Source organism: Saprolegnia diclina (assembly GCF_000281045.1).
Source record: "Saprolegnia diclina VS20 unplaced genomic scaffold supercont1.17, whole genome shotgun sequence".
In the NCBI taxonomy this organism is placed as follows: Eukaryota; Oomycota; class Saprolegniomycetes; order Saprolegniales; family Saprolegniaceae; genus Saprolegnia; species Saprolegnia diclina.
This window is the reverse complement of record NW_008246084.1, coordinates 378,759-396,729: the sequence shown is the minus strand read 5'-3', so window position 1 is coordinate 396,729 and position 17,971 is coordinate 378,759. Positions and strand designations below refer to the sequence as shown.

The following is a 17,971-nucleotide window of genomic DNA, read 5'->3' as shown; positions in this document are numbered from 1 at the left end:
CAGCAAATAAAAAGGCAGCACTGCGCGATTGACGATGCCAACGGGGCTGCCCAACTACGACCTGGCGACGGGCATCTGCGTCTGCCTCGTAGGCACGACGCTCTCCAACTTTGTACGTCCTACCATTGTCATCGCGTCGTCGACACGCGCCTCCTCTCCAGGGGCTCAACATCCAAAAGTACTCGTTCACGCTCCAGGCGCACCTCGCCGAGGCCGACCGCCGCCCGTACACAGCGCTCTGGCAGTGGTGGGTCGGCATTAGCTGCGTCATCGTTGGCTCGATCGGCGACTTTGCAGCGCTCTCGTTCGCCGCGCAGGTCTCGTCGCCCACTAAGAGTACTGCGCATCACCACGCGGTAGAGCGTCATCATGCCCGTCGGCAGCTTCACGCTCGTCGCCAACATCTTTTTTGCGCACTTTTGGCTCAAGGAAGCACTGACACGGAACGATCTGTATGGCACGATCTTTATCTGCATCGGCGCCATCATCGTCTGCGTCTTTGGCGCGCACGAGAGCACGTCGTATACGCTCGACGAGCTCATTGCGCTCTACAAGCGCTGGGACATGCTCTTCTACGCCATCTTTATCGTGCTCATGATCGCCTTCTTGTATGCGCCTTGCGATAGCGCAGGTTCTCACATGCGTTGGTAGCACGCTCCTCAAGACGAACTCCGAGGCCGCGCTGCACACGCACGGCGCGTCGTCCGAGGCGTACGCGGTCTACCGCAAGTGGCACCCGCTCGCGTACGCCGCCTTGTCCGGTTCCTTCTCCTACATCTCTAGACATCAACGACATTCTCGTCGGCGTAGGCGTCGTCGGCGCGCAGTCGGTCATGTTTGCCAAGTCGACGGGCGAGCTCATCAAGCAAACGTTTGCGGGCGAGAACCAGTTCAACCACGTGCTGTCGTTTGTGATCCTCGCCGCGCTGGCCGTGACGATCACGACGCAGGTCGATTGCTTTGGCTCCGTACAGCAGCCCAATGCAATCATCTTGCTTCGTAGACGCATGTGCTCGCGATGGGGCTCAAGCACTTTGACTCGCTCTACATCGTGCCCGTCTTTACGGTTCGAGCATGAGAGGAGACTTCGAGGCGACTGACGTACGCGTAGTGCTTCTTCATCACGTTTTCCGTGCTGGGCGGCGCCGTGTACTTTGAAGAGTTCAAAAGCTACTCGCTCGCCCAAGGCATTTGCTTTCCCATTGGCGTCCTCGTGACCATCTACGGCATTACGATCCTCGCCAAGCGCGACATGCGCTCCCCGTCCGCAAAAGGATATGCGCTCATCGCGCCGTGAGCGTGCCACGTCATTGCTGGTCAACGAAGGCACTGGAGATCGTATCTGACAAGATATACATTGACACGTATTCCAATTACTGCTTGATGATGACCGTCTTGTTTTCGACATACGGGCGAAGACCGGCCTCGCCGAGCTCGCGGCCGAGACCCGAGTTCTTGAAGCCGCCAAACGGCGCCGCGGCGTCAAAGACGTCGTAGCAGTTGACGTACACGGTGCCGGCGCGGAGACCGTTGGTGAGCTTCATGACGTTGTTGATGTCCTTGGTGACGACGCCGGCGCCGAGGCCGTACTCGGACGCATTCGCGCGTGCAATCACATCGTCGACGTCCTTGAACTTGAGGATGCTCATGACCGGACCAAAGATCTCTTCCTTGGCGATCGTCATGTGGTCCTCGACGTCGGCAAAGACTGTCGGCTCGATGAACCAGCCCTTCTTGCCATGGCGCTTGCCGCCCGTGAGGAGCCGCGCGCCCTCGCGCTTCCCCGTCTCAATGTAGGCGAGGATCTTGCGGAACTGCTCTTCGTTGACCTGCGGTCTACGCATCGAAATGAAAAATAAGAAATGATAGCAAATGCGATCCTACCCTTGGGTCGTCTTGGCGCAGAACGGGTCGCCGACGACGTTCTTGGCGGCCGCGACCGCCGACTTGGCAATGAACTCGTCGTAAATGTCTTCGTGGACAAAGACGCGGCTGCCCGCAATGCAGCATTGACCTAGAGACGTCATGAGCGGACCATCATACCCATGGACGATGGAACGGACCTTGGTTGTGGAAGAGACCGACCTGCGACGCCGCAATTGCGAGGTCAAGGTCGGCGTCGGGCATGATGATGTTGGCCGACTTGCCGCCGAGCTCGAGCGTCACGCGCTTGAGGTTGGACGGGTGCGACTGGCGCATGATCTCAAAGCCGACCTCGGTCGAGCCCGTAAACGCGACCTTGTCGACAAGCGGGTGCTGCGCGAGGTACCGGCCCGTCGTAGCGCCCTCGCCCGGAACGATATTGACAACCCCCTTCGGGAACCCCGCCTCGACGATTAGCTCACCGAGGCGGAGCGCCGTGAGCGGCGTCTGCTCGGCGGGCTTGAGCACACTCGTGCAACCCGTCGCGAGAAGCGGCCCGAGCTTCCACGCCGCCATCAAGATCGGAAAGTTCCACGGAATGATCTGCGCGCAGACACCCACCGGTTCGTCCTTGGTGTAGCAGAAGAACGGCCCGTCGATCGGGATCGTCTTGCCCGTGATCTTGTCGGCCCAGCCCGCGTAGTACCGGATACACTTGATCGCGAGGTCGACGTCGACGCCCTTGGCGACGCTGCACGGCTTGCCGTTGTCGAGTGCTTCGAGCGCCGCGAGCTCGTCCGCGTTGGCCTCGATGAGGTCGGCGAACTTGCGCATGAGATTCGCGCGCTGCGAGCCCGAGAGCTTGCGCCACGGGCCATGGTCAAAGGCGTCACGGGCCGCGTGCACGGCCTTGTCAACGTCGTCGGCGCCAGCAGCGTGGACGCTCGCAATCTTGGCCTCGGTCGCGGGGTTGAACGTGTCGAACGTCTTGCCGGACGTCGCGGGCACGAACTCGCCGTTGATGAGCAGCTGCGTCTGGTGGACGGCGGGCGCATGGTGGGTAAAGCGACGGCGGGCGCCGAGGCTGTGGCGGGCGGCGCGGGCAAAGACGGCGTGCATGGAGCAAAGTCGGTTGCAAAATGAGCTGCCCGACAAAAGACCAAGATCCGGGAAAGGCAATCTGGTCGGCCAACTTCAAGTTCACCCATGGCCCTACAATGACGCCATGTGCCAACACGACGACGGGGAAGGACCTGCAGCTGGTCGTGCGCGCTCCGATTGGCTCGACAAAGGCGTCGGGGGACTTCGGCTGGTACGGCAAGGTGTCAGTTTTCTGTGGCGATCTTTGCTCAGATCACACCTTTGACAAAAGGTCGTCGAGCGACTTCATGCGCAGGCGATCATAGCTGCATGGAAGATCGCGAAGAGTCGATCGACACCATTGGAGGCAACCTTCGACAAAGCGTGAGATCTCAGTGTCGTTGGCAACAAGATGACCGGGACGTGGTGCATTTTGGGGTACTTCTACGTGGTGCTTGGGTAGGTATAAGAGTAAGCAGCGTTCCAGTGCATTTGTGCGAGAGAATTGTGCGAGCGGACATGAGGTGCGAGAAGGAAGCACCCACTTGAGCCTTCGCGTGCGCTGCTGGCCCGAGCCTGAGTTCAACGTACCACTTGGTTGTCGATCTAAGATCTGCTTGGTGGCAATCATGTCGATGACGAAGGACATTGCTCGGAGGGTGCTCGGGCCTGCAGCTGGCGCACGTAGCTTCTCCGCAACGTCGAAGAGGCGCTGCTGCAGGCTTAGTATCGTACCACCTGTGATCGCCGTAGAATGGGCTGTTGCTAGTGCGTGTATTCGCGGTGGGTTCAAGTAATATTATACTACGTAGGACAGAAGACGAACAAGATGTCGTTGAATATGCGTTGATGGGACATCAGGCGGTGGATCATGCGAGACGGTTGTAGCGGTCGTCGGACTGGCGCAGGCGAGCGAAGAGCTTCCAGCCGAGCCACAGCACGATCGTCATCGGTGTCCCCACGACGAGTGCTAGCATGATGCCGTCGATGGCGAGGTTGCCGCATAGCTGGAGGACGCCGACCGCACGCTCATACGCGGCCGCCCAACGCGACTTGCTCGGCGGCGCTACCATTCCCATGCGCAAATGAGCGAGCCGAAACGAGAAAGGAGAAAGACCGACCACGGTCATCGACGACCACGACGCGCGCGTCGGCGTCGTGTTCTTCCAGGTCGACGCTGATTTTGCTGAGGCGCACGGAAGTCGACGTGCGCAGGAGCTTGCTTTCGGCGGCTTCGATCTTCTCGGTGACGTCTTGGACCTGCGTGACAATGGACGCAATCTCCTGGACGTTCGTCGCTTGCTCAAGGAGCTTCTCCAGCGCCGCCCGCGTGAGTCGCAAGGTGGCACTACGCCCCGACGCATCCATGTACTCGGCGCTCGCATCGAAGCGGGTAACGCGCTTGGACGCGACCGTCGTGTTGGGCACCACGTCTGGCACGCCTTCCAGCGCGCGAAGCCTGTCGTGGAAGGCCTCGACGCGCCACGTAAAGTGCCACGTTCGAAGGCGCGCAGGCGGCTCGTGATTCTCGAGGTAAACGTCCTGTGGGCATGGAATCGTCGCGTTGGTTGAGCGCGATACGCAGCGCACATTTGCACTGTACAATCTGTACTCGGAGCGATCCGCCGACTCGGACTCGTCTTCGAGAAAGCCGTGGAGAAGCAAATGCGACTGGATGTGTGCACGCGCCGCGTCCCACGCGCCACTGCCGTGCTTGGCGCGAAGCGTCATGTCGGCGGTCCAAATGAGCATCTCGGACTCGGACGAAGCAGAGGGCGATGCGCTTTGACCCGAGGCCCAAGCCAGAGTGCCAGCCTCATTGGAAATACGGCGAGAGCCGCTCGGGAAGCTGGCACCGCTCGTGAGGCGGACCGGCGAGTCCGTCGTAGTATCGCCAATGCCAATGAGGGTCGTAGTTGGGAGCACGCCGTGCACGCACGAGGCGAGGAAGATGAGCGCAAAGACGCTGGTCGCGATCTTCATAAAGGCGGAGGCCGGTGGCGCTGGACGAGGTGGAGGCGAAGAAGAGGACGGGGTGTCGGTCTCGCCGGTCGTCGTCGAGGAAGGAGAACGTCGCTGCCGCAGGGCCATGAACGCGATCTAGTGGCCAGACGAAAGCCATGCCGGATGGTATCCGGATGGCATACGTGGCGTGCTGATGGGCGATGCAGGCATGTGGATCGTATCCCAGTGGCAATGCATCATAGCATAATGACAAGTCGATTCGCCGATGCCAACTAATGTTTTGCGAGGAGTTGGCTACAGGCCCCACGCCTTCTACCACAGACGGGCCCCAAGGATCGAGCGACGAGCTTCATGCCGTTGTGGAGCGTGAAAAACGTGTGTTTCGCGCGACCTATTTTTCACATCCGGATACGATGTGGTTAACGTTCGACAGACACCGTCGTCTTGTGCCCCGGTGTACAAAATAATTTCCGCCTACCACGCCCGACGTCGATCCTCTGCAATGCAATGTACTCACGCTTGCAGTACACAAGGTGTCGGCTGCGGCTCGTCGTCGCAATGCTTGTCAATCTCGTCTAATTTTTGTACATAGTTCGTATCCAGGCCAGCCCATGTGGGCGTTCTACAGAGATAGACTTTGTCGACATAGGAAAGGACGTGATATGGTGCTAGATCGTGACCGTGGTAGTGTTCGTTGCATGCACAGAGCTTTGTACTAGCACAGTTGCATTCTCTACGCACGAATTCTGCGTCGAATGAGCTGCATAGCGTCGGGCGTTGCGTGTTTCTGGAGGACCAAGAATGTACACCGGTGTACAGTGGAAAGCACCAATCAATGGCCGATTGCGTGGGCCATTTTCCCAAGTCGACCGAAAGCGATGATGTTCCTGCGCCGTGGATCTGCGCCGATGGCGTCGCTTCTTGGCCGCCGGTGGTGCCACGCGTCCAAGCTGCCGAACCACATCAAGTTCCGCCTCATGGACATCGAGTTCACGCAGGTCATGGAGGGCTCCAAGCTCGTCAAGTGGTACAAGCAAGAGGGCCAGAAGGTTGGGCCGGGCGGTCCGCTCTGCGACATTGAGACCCCCGAGCTCATCTTTGGCATGGAGACGGACGACGCGGGCTACCTCGCCAAGATCTGTACGCGGCCCGATGCTGGCGAGGTTGGCTAATGCTGTATCGTAGTTGTCCCCGCCGGCGCCGAGAACGTTCGACCGAACCAGGTCCTCGCCGTGATCGTGCCCAAGGAGGAAGATATTGCGCCGTTCATCCAAGCCCTCGCTGAGAACCCAAGTGAGATTGAAGGTACGCCTCGACGCATGCGTGTATCTCATGAGGTTGATCGGTGTTTGGCTAGAGTACAAGCCGTCGACGCCCGTGGTCGTGGACCCGACAACGATTACGGACGGGTCGGACCTCCTGCGCTTGCTGAGCCAGCTCAACAAGGAAGGCGCGTTCCCGACCGAGAGCGACTACAAGGTTCTGAAATCGCTCGCGCGCAAGAACGACGCCGAGCTCCTCCGCGTCTACAGCGGCAGCTTCCTCGCCGAGAGCGGCGCCGCCTTTGACAAGGAGTTCTTTGTCGAAAACTGCTTGGATCTCGTCGAAGAGCACGCGGCCGACCAAGTTTAATAACGCGAATGGAATCATAAGCTCCATCGAGCGGTTTTGCTGCCTCTCCTCTAGCATCCTTCCCACCCTCATCCTCCTTGCAGCGGTCCGGCGCGGCCATCTTCACGACCAAACGCCATGTCCCCAACGTAGTTGCCGACATGCATACTACCATCATCCATCGTCTCGACGCTTTGCCCGTATGAGCAAGTCGAAAGCAAGACCATGGACAGGATCCATGGTCTTGCTTTCGACTTGCTCATACGGGGCGAGAAGACAGAAGCGGGCCGTCTGCATCCGCATGCAGCGACAATCCGAGGCTAGGAAATGAGGACGGTGGATCGGAAGGCAAAGACGGTCGTCACAGACACATAGAGACGGAACACGGAGGCCGAGTTCATGCCGGCCGCATCGCGACCGAATCATGGTGTATTACAAGGATTGGGTGGCTAGAAAGCAAACGCGCGCCGCTCGAGCGCGTGCCAAAGGACGAGTGTATGTCGCATAACTTAGTTCTTCGGGGCGTTCGAGTTGGGGCCGACCTTCTTGCCGCCGGCGTTGGCGACAACGTTGACGAAGCGGCGGTTGTACTGGATGCGCTTCTTGGCGCGGCCCGCACGCTGCTTCTTCTTGTCCTCGGCCTTGGCGACCTTGGGGGTCTGGTTCTTGACCTTACCGGCACGCGACAGCGAACCGTGCACCTTACCACCACCACGCAGGCGAAGGACGAGGTGGAGCGTCGACTCCTTCTGGATGTTGTAGTCGCTCAACGTGCGGCCATCTTCGAGCTGCTTGCCGGCGAAGATGAGGCGCTGCTGATCCGGCGGGATACCTTCCTTGTCCTGGATCTTCTGCTTGACGTTGTCAATCGAGTCGGACGGCTCGACGTCGAGCGTGATGGTCTTGCCAGTCAAAGTCTTGACGAAAATCTGCATATTGCTTTCTACGTTCTTCGTCCCTTGTAAAAATAACACATCGCCAAAGCCGCTTCCCCAAAGCCGATGCAAGCCAACCAACCCCTGCATATTCTGCACCAGTCAACGATATCCGGATAATCGACCACAGTATCCGGCCACCTACCCCTTCCGCCTCCTGATTGGCCATAATAGCGCCAATCATGCCCCGACGCCGACGCCGACGCCGGCCGCCCCCGCGGAAGGGCCGCCGTACGCACCGCAGCCGTCCACGACAGGCGCTGCATCGAGGACAAGACGTGCACAAGAGAGGTGGCAAGGCGCCATGGGTGCTAACATTCGGCGAAACGACCATTCGACCAAGATAGGGCGGCGCGACGACCGACGACTGCATATGAAGCAGGAATGAGCGATCATGGCGGCGCTTCGCATGGCCACGCCTATAGTGCAGTATGCCATCGTTGCCAAGGAGCTGCTAGAAGCGACGTTCTTGCAGATGCTTGGCGAGAGGGTGGAGGAAGGGCCGCGAGGATAGGGTTCGTTTGGTAGCATGCAGCCCGTGAGCACAATCGAGCAATAGCCATACGTGTGACATGCTTTGGGCTAAGAGCACGGTGTACGACGAGTCGTCTTGGCTCTACCTTGGAGTGCTTTGCATACCGTTTCGTGCAGCAGTTGCAAGCGCGCAATGGACAGCGACGAAGAGGCGGAAGAGATCGCGTCCGACGATGGCGACTTTAGCGTCAAGGACCGTGACGACGATGCGTACAGCGTCGAGTTTGAAGACGACTTTGAAACGCCGTCGCCGCCCAAGGCCAAGGCAGCGCCGAAAGCTCCGCCAGCCAAAGCCCCGCCTGTCAAAGCCCCGCCGCCGCCGAAAAGCGACACGAGCGAGTACGAGAACGACTACGACGATGACTTTGAGAACGACGACGCCAAGTCCGAAGCCGCCAAGTCGGACGCCTATGGTGACGCGTCGTTTGAGAATGACAGCCGCGCGAGCAGTCCGCGACACCACGTCAACCTCTCCGTGCCGACGCGGCCACCGTCACCAACGCACGCATCGCCCGACCCCGTGCTCCTTCTCAAGCAGCAAGCCGCGACGCAGTCGCCTGGAAAACTTCGCATTCTCGAGCGCATCGACGAGGCGCCGCCAATTGTGACCAGTACGAGTACCTCCAACAAGTACATTCGGCAACTCGAAGCGCAGCTGCTCGATGAAAACGAGGTGCTCAAGCACGAACACGCTATGGCGCTGCGTGCGGCAAGCGAGCTCAAGAACGAGCTGCGCTTCACTCAGCAGCGGCACCTCGACGAGAAGCGGCTGCGCCAAGAGAAATTCCAGCTCAAGAAAAAGCGGGCCGACGAGCGCCGGCTTCAGCACGAACTCTTGCTCCAGACGACAAAGAATGCACTCACCGACCTCGAGCTCAAGTACGTGGCGCTCGAGGCGTCGTTCGTCGCCAAGGTACATTTGCCAATTCCCCGCTGCCACACGAGATGCTTGCATGTAGGTCGTCGAGTGCGAAACACTCCAAGCCAAACTCGACAGGACGGAGCGCGATCGACGTACACTGGAAGAGCGCCAGTTGCAGCTCTCCGAGATGTACCAGCATTGTCTCGGGGATCTGCACAGCGGCAACGCCAAGCTCGAAGCTGCTGTTGACGCGCGGCAGGCAACACAGCACAAATACGAGCAAGCGCTATTAGACCACCGGGTGGCAATTCAAGTTGTCGAGCAGCGCTGTGCGATCCAGCTCCAGTGCATGCAGGTGTGCGCTGTGTGCCATCACGCCTACTACCTCATAATGTAGGAGACACTGCAAAAGACGTTGACGGAGCGGGACGTCGAGAAGGTTGCGTTGCCCGAGAACCACCGACTCATCGTCGAGGCCCAGCGCGAGCGCTTCGAGAAGCTCGAGGCTGCGGTGCTGCAAGAAAAAAAGGACCTGGAAGCCGCGTTCCGGCGCGAGCGTGAGCGATATGAAAAGGTTCCTCTACCAACAGCAACAACGAGACGTCGAACGCGATGATGTAGAGCTTGGCGATGGCCAACGAGCTGCGCATCCAGGCCGAAGAGCGCGCCGACACGCGCATCCGAGACGAAGCTATGAAGGTTCAATCATACCAACCGCAGTTTTCCAATTTGTGCCAATAGATTTACAGAGAACGCGACGCGATCGACGAGCAGCGACGGCAGCTTCTGTCTGGCCTCGCGATTCAGAACGCCCGACTCGATGACGAGCGTGGGAAGCTCGAGGCTCTGCGCACGCAACTCGAAGAGAAACGACTCAAGCTCGTACGTCGCATGAGCTTTCAACATATGTGCTGACGATGGACGACGCCATAGGTCCAAGACGAGCTCCATGTCGAAGCGTTGGCCAAGTCCAACAACGCCCGACTCCTCGATCTCACGCGCGACGAAGACATTATCAGTCGCCGCAAGCGTGAGCTCCTCGACCTCAGCGCCACAACGCTCGAGAAATCCAAAAACTATTCGGTGGGTCGCTCCTCATGCATCAAAAGGAAATGCAAGAGCTGTTGCTTGTTAGCAAATCGTACGGGAGCTGGACGAGAAGAAGGTGCTGCTCGAAGAGCTCAAGACCAAGTACGACCAGCTCATGGCATCGACAAAGCAACGCACGACCGACGCCGACCAGAAGCGGGAAGCGCTGGAACGGGAAAAGGCCGCGCTCGACCGGTCGGCGTACCAGTTGCACCAAGACAAGCTCCAGCTTGCTAAACAGCGCCTTGAAGCGCGCCAAATGCTCGATGGGACGCGCAAACTCGATGGTCTCTTGCGGCAACAAGCCGCGTTGAACTACCAGCCACACTTTGCGTATGCGAGTCCGCCGCCGCCAGCGTACTATGCACAGCGCTCACAAATGGCACCGGCACCGTTTGTTATACCGCAGCACACGGACATGCCCCAGCTCGCTCAGTTTCTCGCTACATGGGACGAGTTCAATTCGCGACCTGGCTTTGAAAAGTCACCCGAAGTCGTCTTTGATGCGAGTAGTAGTAGTAACCTAGCCCTCTAAACGTCACATTTCCACGTGACCCACTCCTCGGTGGGGCGAATGCCTGCACTCAGGCACTAAGTACTGACGGTCCTTTTCTTATTGGAGCAGGCGGATGATGACGTTTGCCGTCTCAACTGTCCACCCCCAACGAATGCAGTCAGACCCATTCCAGCGCCGCCAGTCACAAGGGCCTGAGATGATTGCGAACGAAGGCACCAGGACGTAAGAACACATCAAAGTCCCGTGGTCGCCTTGGAGCGTAGCGTGATTTTCGAATGACCATCCCGATCTCGTGCTCCGCTCGGGTGACATTTGGCTCGCGATTCGGATTTACCTTGGGTTGTACGGCGACGGCAACGAGCACTGTAGTCGGCTGTGATAGCCTCTCGAATACGGTGGCCGTTCATGCAGCTCTACCATAGCACCGCGTCGTCCTTCGTTGCCAAGAAAAGCTCGCTCACTTGACGTAGTATCTTGTCTGCCGCGTGCGGTTGCCAGGCACATCAACTCGCACTTTCGTATCTATGCTGCAGGGTGCACGGTAACGACGCGGACGGTATCACTGCTGCTCCGGAAGAGCTCTGGAGCAGCGACGCGTACCTTATGCAGGCGCGCACCTAGAAGCGCAGGCGATAGCACCGCATCGGTCTCGGTGGCTCTTCCCTCCGCTCGTATATCAGACTCAGCCATCGCAGCCCGGTTCCCACAAGTTGAAGTTGATGGCGCGATCTTCGGGCGCGTGTCCCAACACCCCGTACGTTCGACCAATGGCCTCGCGTCGCATCCGGATGATGACGCAATACCCTGGTGGCACGGTCGTCAATCAGAACCGAATTCGATGGGCCGCAACGACCTCCCGCACCCCGTGAGCGACGAAGAGTGGGCGCTGCGCTGCGAGCTCGCGGCCGCGTACCGCCTCTTCCACAAGTTTGGCTGGGACGAAGTCATTTACGGCCATCTAACGTGCCGCGTGCCCAACGGCGCGGACGACGCCGACGTCGAGAACGCGCACTTCCTCATCAACCCGCTCGGCCTCCGGTACGACGAGATTTGCGCCAGCAGCCTCGTGACGATCGACATTAAAGGCAACTACATCAATCGCGGCTCGACGGGCTGGGACATCAACCACGCCGGCTACGTCATCCACTCGTGCATCCACGAGTGCCGCCACGACATGAAGTGCGTCATGCACTGCCACACGATCGAAGGCTCGGCGGTCTCGTCCATGAAGTTTGGCTTGCTCCCGATCTCGCAGCTGAGCCACGTCGCGATGAGCGCCGGCGTCTCGTACCACGACTACGAAGGCCTCGCGGTCTCGGAAGGCGAGAAGCCGCGCCTCAAGGCCGACTTGGGCCCGGACAACAAGCTCTTCATTCTGCGCAACCACGGGCTCCTCACGGGCGGCGCGACGATCGCCGAGGCGTTCTTCTGGATGTACTACGCTGTCCACGCGTGCAAGATCCAGGTCGCCGCGCTCTCGGCGGGCATTGAGAACGTCTCGTATGCGTCCGAGGAGGTCGCCAACCAGTTCAAGGTCGGGCTCCAGACGTTCACCAAGACGGGCGTCGGCGCCGACATGTTCAACGCGCTCAAGCGCGGCTTGCCCAAGGACTATGAAAACTAGTACGCGCCCACCTCTCCCGTGCCATACCTAGTATTGTCTCCGCTCGTTCTTGGCAAAATACATATTCACAGTACTTGTGCAGTCCATTGTTGCAGACAATAATGGTCGCAGTGCATGCAAGATTAGGGTTACTAGTTGGGATAACAAGCTAACTTTAGTGAAACGACCATGGCGGCGCACGGGACGCTGGACGAGAACATCCAGCTCACCCGCGTCTTTCGCACGCTCACGATTGAGATACCGGAGAAGCGGCTCACGAGAAAGCTCCTCGTGGGACCTTGCGTCTATCACGGCCTCTGTTGATCCCATGAGCGTAGAGCCTCGAGGCCAAGATGACCGAGCTGCGCGCCAATGGATCGGACGCCAATGCGCTGGAAATGAAGCGGCTCGACGCCAAGTGGGCAGCGACACAGAGCGAGCGCCAGAAGCTACGGGGTCAATGCGATAGCTCGGAGGATGCGAAGCCCATCGTCATGCATAGAGGTCGCGCAACAAGACTATGCCAGCCTGTTTGCGCGCGCGATTGAGCGCACGGCGCTCTTTGAGGTCTACGAAAAGCTGGGGTACCCCAAAACCATGTCCGAAGTCGAAGATTTGATGTGGGAAGTCAACGACGGCCTCAACGGCGCCATCTCGTGGGACGAGTACGAGCGCAGCTTTGAGCGCTGCAAAGCCGACAAGTCGTGTTTGGAGCCCTCCGACTTGTTCTACTTGACGTGCTTTCTCATGTACGACCGCGACGTCAGCGGCAAGGTACGCTCGTGGCATCATCGAATTGACAAGCAGTTTTGTCCGAGGTGTCGATGGACGATGCGATGCACATTCTGTACACGTCAGCATTCGGACGAAGGATTCTACAAGCTGTTAGGTTTCTCAAGCACGGCAACAACATGGAAGACGAAATGACCGCGCTCTTTGGGAAGAGCCACTCGGACGACTATGTGAGTGCGCTCCCGTTTCGAACGGTGCGATATCCTCGTGCGAGGAGGAGGCAGTGAACGACGCGGTAGTTTGCGGACGCCATTGACAAGCGCCGAAGTGAGATCATCGACCATTCTGGCTTGACGAACCGACTGCCTGGAAAGAAGGGCGCGTGGAAAGGCTACCAACAATAACGCGAAATCGCTGACCATCGACGAGTTGGGTGCATATGCATATCCGTAGTACCAGGATTGAGTACCAAAATGTGTTTGGTGTCGGTCCACGGTGTAAGCGGACAGAATCAATGGCTCGTCGGATCAAGCACTGAAACAAGGTTGAGGTTCATCCAAGCCTAGAGTACAACGAATCTTGGTGTCAATGACGCTGTTTGATTGGCTCGTTGTGTGCCTTGGAAGGGCGCAACGAAAGATCTTCCATGCTTGGATTGGCCAATCCAAAGCGAGCATTTGAACCGCGTTCGATCTTTGGCGGGCAAATCGAACATATTTTACGGCGTCGAAGCTCAGCGCGCGTGAAAGATACGCAGTCGCTCGAATTCTCGATCATGGAGCCGGACTTTCAGGACGTCATGGAGGTCCCGTGGAAGCCCGATCCGTCCTTCTCGTCGTCCACCTCGTCGTCCACCTCGTCGCTGTTTGACGAGCAGCTCAAAGAGCTCGTGATCGAAGTCAACTTGGACACGCTCTTTATGTGTGCCGTCCATGCCTGTCCCAAGAGCTGCAACCAAGATGGCTACTGCGACAACCACGCAGGCATGGCGCCGACTTCCGTGGCCAATGACGATGGGACGACTCTATCAGCAGTCGTCGCGACGAGCTCCGTGACAACGTCCTCCACTACGACGATGCTCTGTCAGCACACCAAGTGCCGACACGCCGCCAAGGTGTTTCAAGAGTACGGCCATTTTTGCAGTCGGCACGCCGTGACGGTGCCGTGCGGCTTTCCGCGCTGTCGCGAGAAGGCCCTCGACGGGTCCTCCATGTGCTGCAAGCACGCCCATCAAGCCAGCTCGATGCGGCGCGAACTCGCCGCGCGGTCCCAAACGGCGCGCACGTGCCGGACCGACGGCTGCTACAAGGTGCGCCAAGGCCGCGGCTACTGCACAGCGCACGAGAAGTTGCTCATCGCGACGGGCCAGCTCGCCATCAAGACGCGCGCCGTCGACATTGCGTTCACCATGTGTTGCTTCCCCGAGTGCACAAAACATGCGCAGCGCAACCGGTTTTGTTGCAAGCACGGAAAAGAGCTCGTACTGCAAGCCAAGTCGGTCGCTGACAAGGGACTGACCAACCAGAGTTACGAAGAGATCCTCGACTTGCTCCAGAAGAAGCTGCGGCGGTGCCAGTATGTGGGATGTGAGAAGAACGCGCGCTACAACCAGTTGTGCACCATGCACTACCATCAACGAAACCGGGCAGCCAGCGAAAGCGATATCGTGGCCGAGGCGATGTGCATCGCGCCGCCGACTTCGACGATGCCCACTGTCTCGCCGGATGGTACCAGGCACGGGCTAGCATCGGCCTTGTAAATAGCATACCCTTGGCTGTTCTCGATAGACAGCGCAACCACTCTCACAGGTATTCTTTGAACTTTGAATGTCCTTGCCACTGTATTGCGTTTCACCAGACAACAGCCTACTCAACCGTCGTCTAAGCTTCTGCATTTAGTGTAGGTCGACCTTCATCGCGGATTCCACCGGCGACGTTGACGCAGAAAGCCGCCATGTTGCTGTCGCGCCACGTTCCGAGACGCCGGATACGAGCGTATCCGGAAGATGCGCGAACGCCATGGTAGCATCTAAAAATAGAAATCCAAATCCACAAAACACAAGATCGCCGTCAGCAGTCGGAAATAGGCCATGAGCCCGCGCCAGGACGTCGACCTCGCGCCGCTGCTCATGAGCGAGGCCGCGCATGCTGTCGCCGTGGACGACGACGATGCAGCAACATCTGCACCGGCGCTCATGGTCTTTGCCTCGCACGTCATGCGGCCGTCGGACGTGTCGATGGTGCAGCTCTACATCGTCGACCATCTTCGCGTTGGTGGCAAGACCAAGTACGTCATTCACGCGCTGCACCTGGGCACGCAGACGCAATGGTCTGTGGCCCAGAGCTACTCGGCCTTTGAGACCCTGCGCGAGCGCCTCTTCAGCTGTGTGCGCTTTACACGCTATCGGTGCCCAGGCTGCGTGAGCTTTGGCCGTATCATTGAGCGCTTTCCGTTTCCGGGCAAGAAGGTCTTCAAGCACTCGGACAAGGTCGTGTACGAGCGGTCGCTTCAGCTCGCTCGCTTCCTCTCCTGCATCATGGCGCACACGTTCACATCCACCCCCAAGTGCCAGATTTGCGGCGGAAAGGCATTCGAGATCGCAAAAGCCTTCTTGCTCGACGGCGCAACCCCGCTCACTGCCGGCGCGACGCTCGACGCGATCGCAGAGTCGCTCGAGCCGCGTCGCTTCTTCCACGAGTATTGTCGGACGGCAAGCAAAATTGAGTGCTATCGAGGCCGCACGATCGTCAAGGTCGTGCAAGTCCAACGCGTGCCGCTCTCGAGCCTGAGTGTGCCCATGTACACCCCACCCATCGCAGCAGCCGACCCAATGACACCGTCGTCCACATCCATGGTGCGCCATCGCCAAGTGGCCGCCGTGTAGGCTGCCAGCGCACGCGTGTAACTACGCTTCCCGTAATACATGCGTGCTTGTTTAATTTGCAAGGGTGATCGCCGCCAACCATTCGATCACCTACTATCAGACGCACGTTCCGTGCTGGCTATCCCGTGAGTCGTGCGTGACTCACCTCGCGCGACGTCGTCGCGATAGCGCCCGTCGTCACTGTCGCGACGAGCCATGGATGGCGTCCCGTGGCCGCGCTCGCCATCCTCGCATCACTTGTCTCGGTGGCAAAGGCGTGGCAAGCTCGGCAGATTCGCTGCAACCGGCCAAGAGAAGTTGCGTCTGCAAATTTGACGCACAAAAGTGCCGTGCTTCAACCCGTACATGTCATACATTGTACATTAATACAACAATAGAATATACACGTACATACTGTACGATGTACGCTATCACATCAAGCGTGCCGATCACTGCCGACAAATATTTCTGGACCGCGGCATCTCCCGCCGAGCGCGCTCGCGCTCAAGAATATTGTATATGACGAGCGTCAAGACGCAACGTTGAGCGCCCTTGTCGAACGATGCCAAGGTAGCGGAAGCATGTCGCGACGAGAGAAGGCCCTGTCCGTTCCACGGTGGCATAGCCCATGGCGTGCGCCCGCTGTAATAATATTACCTCACGCTATCGAACACAGTGGGGTCCGTACTTTTTTTCTCGCCATTTTTTGCGGTCGTTTGCAAGCCACTTGCCGGCGAATCTGGGTTGCATTCGAATTAAAATACAGTATATTAATATTCAATATATTTATCGTGCACGTAACCAGTGGCATTCTTCAATTATTTCCGTGCCCACTCGAGCCGACGCCCTCATGACGACGACGTCCATGAGCATGAGCAGCAGCCAGCGCCTCATGAAGACCAACTCGCGCAGCTCCATGACGGGCTCGCCGCGCTTCTCGTCGCAGACCTCGATGGGGCTCGACGACATGAACATCAAGACGTGGATCCTCAACGCGAGCCCGATCGACAATGTGACCTACTACCGCATCCTCGTGCGGCGAGGTGCTACGTCCGTCATCAAGGAGTCGAAGCGCCGGTACACGGACTTTCTCGAGTTTAAAGAGAGCCTCCTCGACCTCTTTGACACGCTGCCGACGTGCCCACGCTGCGAAAACATTGCCAAAGTCGTCGCCGACTTTGAGTTTCCCAAGAAGCACTACTTTTCGTCCAAGTCCAAGGTCGTCATCAACTACCGCATGCAAGCCTTCCGCAACTTTGTGTCGCTCGTCGTCGGGAAGGTCTTTAACCCGTCGCCCAAATGCCCGACGTGCGGCGGCCAAGTCGTCACGCTCGTCCTCCGCTTCCTTCTCCAGAACGCGACTGTGCTGCCGGAGAACCAAGTCCCGCGCGACTCGGTTTTCGTGCGCGAAAATACCATGACGACGCCGACGTCGACGCGTAGCGACGTTGCGTCCATGAACCCGCGCGGCTTCAACAGCATGCGCCGGTCGGTCTCGGGCCCACCCCCGGTCATGAGCACGGTGCCACAACCCGCCGCGATCCGGTCCGAGCCGGGCTTCAAGGCCACGTCGATCGGCCGCTTCTCGGTGCCCAACGAAGAGTTGGAGGAGCGCTTCTCGTCGCGCGAGTCGTCCATGGCCCGCCCGCAAGCGCCGCCAGCGCCCCAACCCCAGCCGGAATTCCGGTACGACCTGGCATCGTCGAGCAATAGCACGCTCAACCGCCTCTCGTCTGAGCCCGTTTTGCGCCGCCCCGCGGGCAACGATGTGTACTTTGACAGCTTCTTGGCCGACAAGGACGACCCGATGCCCATGAAGCAGTTCCTCCCGGAGGACGTGGCGCCGCACGCCTCCGAGGGACCGGCCCAGCAGCATTCGGCATCGCGCACGAGTGTGAGCTCGAGCGACGACGACGAAGACGATGAAGAAATCGACTTGACGGGCCTCCACTCGAGCGTCGATCCGGTCAAGCCTGCGGCCAAGCCTGCCCCCGCCGCGTGGTCGGGCTGGGACACGACCCTCTAATGTACATGCGTGGTCCCGTACAAACCTTATATTTAATCTACGTCGTCTGTCACGTCTTCCTCGTATCTCGACTGCATGTAGCAAGAGCCGATGCTGTGGCCGCCTTTGTCACCATCGACGGCGCCACTCAGATCTTAGACGGCGAAAGTGATCATATTGCGCGAGGCCGCATCATATGCCACGTACCTGGCCTCTCGCCTTGCATTCCATCCATACTCCATGCAGCGACGGGCATCAGGAGGAAGCCCGTGGATGCCATTGGCCTCGTCGTCGTCGTCCTCATCATCCTCA

At 58.9% G+C, this 17,971-nt stretch overlaps 11 protein-coding genes across 11 annotated transcripts; 8 read left to right on the top strand and 3 right to left on the bottom strand.

The window, feature by feature from the left end:
* Positions 1–34: 34 nt before the first annotated feature.
* Positions 35–1,297, top strand: SDRG_06338 (hypothetical protein; the record flags this gene model as incomplete). The annotated part of the gene is made up of 7 exons (XM_008612115.1): positions 35–112; positions 162–317; positions 361–608; positions 652–761; positions 811–950; positions 1,004–1,066; positions 1,112–1,297. 7 exons carry the CDS (start codon positions 35–37, stop codon positions 1,295–1,297), a joined length of 981 nt encoding a protein of 326 aa, XP_008610337.1.
* Positions 1,298–1,336: 39 nt separating this feature from the next.
* On the bottom strand, positions 1,337–3,176 carry SDRG_06337 (aldehyde dehydrogenase (NAD+)). The gene is made up of 3 exons (XM_008612114.1): positions 2,064–3,176; positions 1,885–2,014; positions 1,337–1,836 (listed from the first exon to the last, which is right to left on the bottom strand). Exons 1-3 carry the CDS (start codon positions 2,980–2,982, stop codon positions 1,374–1,376), a joined length of 1,512 nt encoding a protein of 503 aa, XP_008610336.1. The 5' UTR covers positions 2,983–3,176; the 3' UTR covers positions 1,337–1,373.
* Positions 3,177–3,700: 524 nt separating this feature from the next.
* On the bottom strand, positions 3,701–5,045 carry SDRG_06336 (hypothetical protein). The gene is made up of 2 exons (XM_008612113.1): positions 4,065–5,045; positions 3,701–4,009 (listed from the first exon to the last, which is right to left on the bottom strand). The coding sequence occupies exons 1-2, from the start codon at positions 5,032–5,034 to the stop codon at positions 3,813–3,815; spliced, it is 1,167 nt and encodes a 388-aa protein (XP_008610335.1). The 5' UTR covers positions 5,035–5,045; the 3' UTR covers positions 3,701–3,812.
* Positions 5,046–5,753: 708 nt separating this feature from the next.
* Positions 5,754–6,611, top strand: SDRG_06335 (hypothetical protein). The gene is made up of 3 exons (XM_008612112.1): positions 5,754–6,048; positions 6,094–6,213; positions 6,266–6,611. The coding sequence occupies exons 1-3, from the start codon at positions 5,787–5,789 to the stop codon at positions 6,538–6,540; spliced, it is 657 nt and encodes a 218-aa protein (XP_008610334.1). The 5' UTR covers positions 5,754–5,786; the 3' UTR covers positions 6,541–6,611.
* A 269-nt stretch (positions 6,612–6,880) lies between these two features.
* Positions 6,881–7,531, bottom strand: SDRG_06334 (50S ribosomal protein L40e). Its single transcript, XM_008612111.1, has one exon. The coding sequence runs from the start codon at positions 7,452–7,454 to the stop codon at positions 7,029–7,031; it is 426 nt and encodes a 141-aa protein (XP_008610333.1). The 5' UTR covers positions 7,455–7,531; the 3' UTR covers positions 6,881–7,028.
* A 104-nt stretch (positions 7,532–7,635) lies between these two features.
* SDRG_06333 (hypothetical protein) lies at positions 7,636–10,540 on the top strand. The gene is made up of 7 exons (XM_008612110.1): positions 7,636–8,901; positions 8,948–9,205; positions 9,248–9,424; positions 9,472–9,549; positions 9,592–9,732; positions 9,784–9,933; positions 9,986–10,540. Exons 1-7 carry the CDS (start codon positions 8,122–8,124, stop codon positions 10,472–10,474), a joined length of 2,073 nt encoding a protein of 690 aa, XP_008610332.1. The 5' UTR covers positions 7,636–8,121; the 3' UTR covers positions 10,475–10,540.
* A 752-nt stretch (positions 10,541–11,292) lies between these two features.
* SDRG_06332 (hypothetical protein) lies at positions 11,293–12,161 on the top strand (the record flags this gene model as incomplete). The annotated part of the gene is made up of 1 exon (XM_008612109.1): positions 11,293–12,161. A coding segment is annotated over one exon (788 nt), but the record flags the coding sequence as incomplete, so codon positions are not given.
* An 87-nt stretch (positions 12,162–12,248) lies between these two features.
* SDRG_06331 (hypothetical protein) lies at positions 12,249–13,231 on the top strand (the record flags this gene model as incomplete). The annotated part of the gene is made up of 5 exons (XM_008612108.1): positions 12,249–12,350; positions 12,486–12,833; positions 12,878–12,906; positions 12,949–13,045; positions 13,091–13,231. 5 exons carry the CDS (start codon positions 12,249–12,251, stop codon positions 13,193–13,195), a joined length of 681 nt encoding a protein of 226 aa, XP_008610330.1. The 3' UTR covers positions 13,196–13,231.
* A 285-nt stretch (positions 13,232–13,516) lies between these two features.
* On the top strand, positions 13,517–14,629 carry SDRG_06330 (hypothetical protein). Its single transcript, XM_008612107.1, has one exon. It carries the CDS (start codon positions 13,567–13,569, stop codon positions 14,548–14,550), a length of 984 nt encoding a protein of 327 aa, XP_008610329.1. The 5' UTR covers positions 13,517–13,566; the 3' UTR covers positions 14,551–14,629.
* Positions 14,630–14,855: 226 nt separating this feature from the next.
* On the top strand, positions 14,856–15,776 carry SDRG_06329 (hypothetical protein). The gene has a single exon (XM_008612106.1). It carries the CDS (start codon positions 14,881–14,883, stop codon positions 15,673–15,675), a length of 795 nt encoding a protein of 264 aa, XP_008610328.1. The 5' UTR covers positions 14,856–14,880; the 3' UTR covers positions 15,676–15,776.
* Positions 15,777–16,458: 682 nt separating this feature from the next.
* SDRG_06328 (hypothetical protein) lies at positions 16,459–17,739 on the top strand. The gene has a single exon (XM_008612105.1). The coding sequence runs from the start codon at positions 16,505–16,507 to the stop codon at positions 17,678–17,680; it is 1,176 nt and encodes a 391-aa protein (XP_008610327.1). The 5' UTR covers positions 16,459–16,504; the 3' UTR covers positions 17,681–17,739.
* Positions 17,740–17,971: the final 232 nt, after the last annotated feature.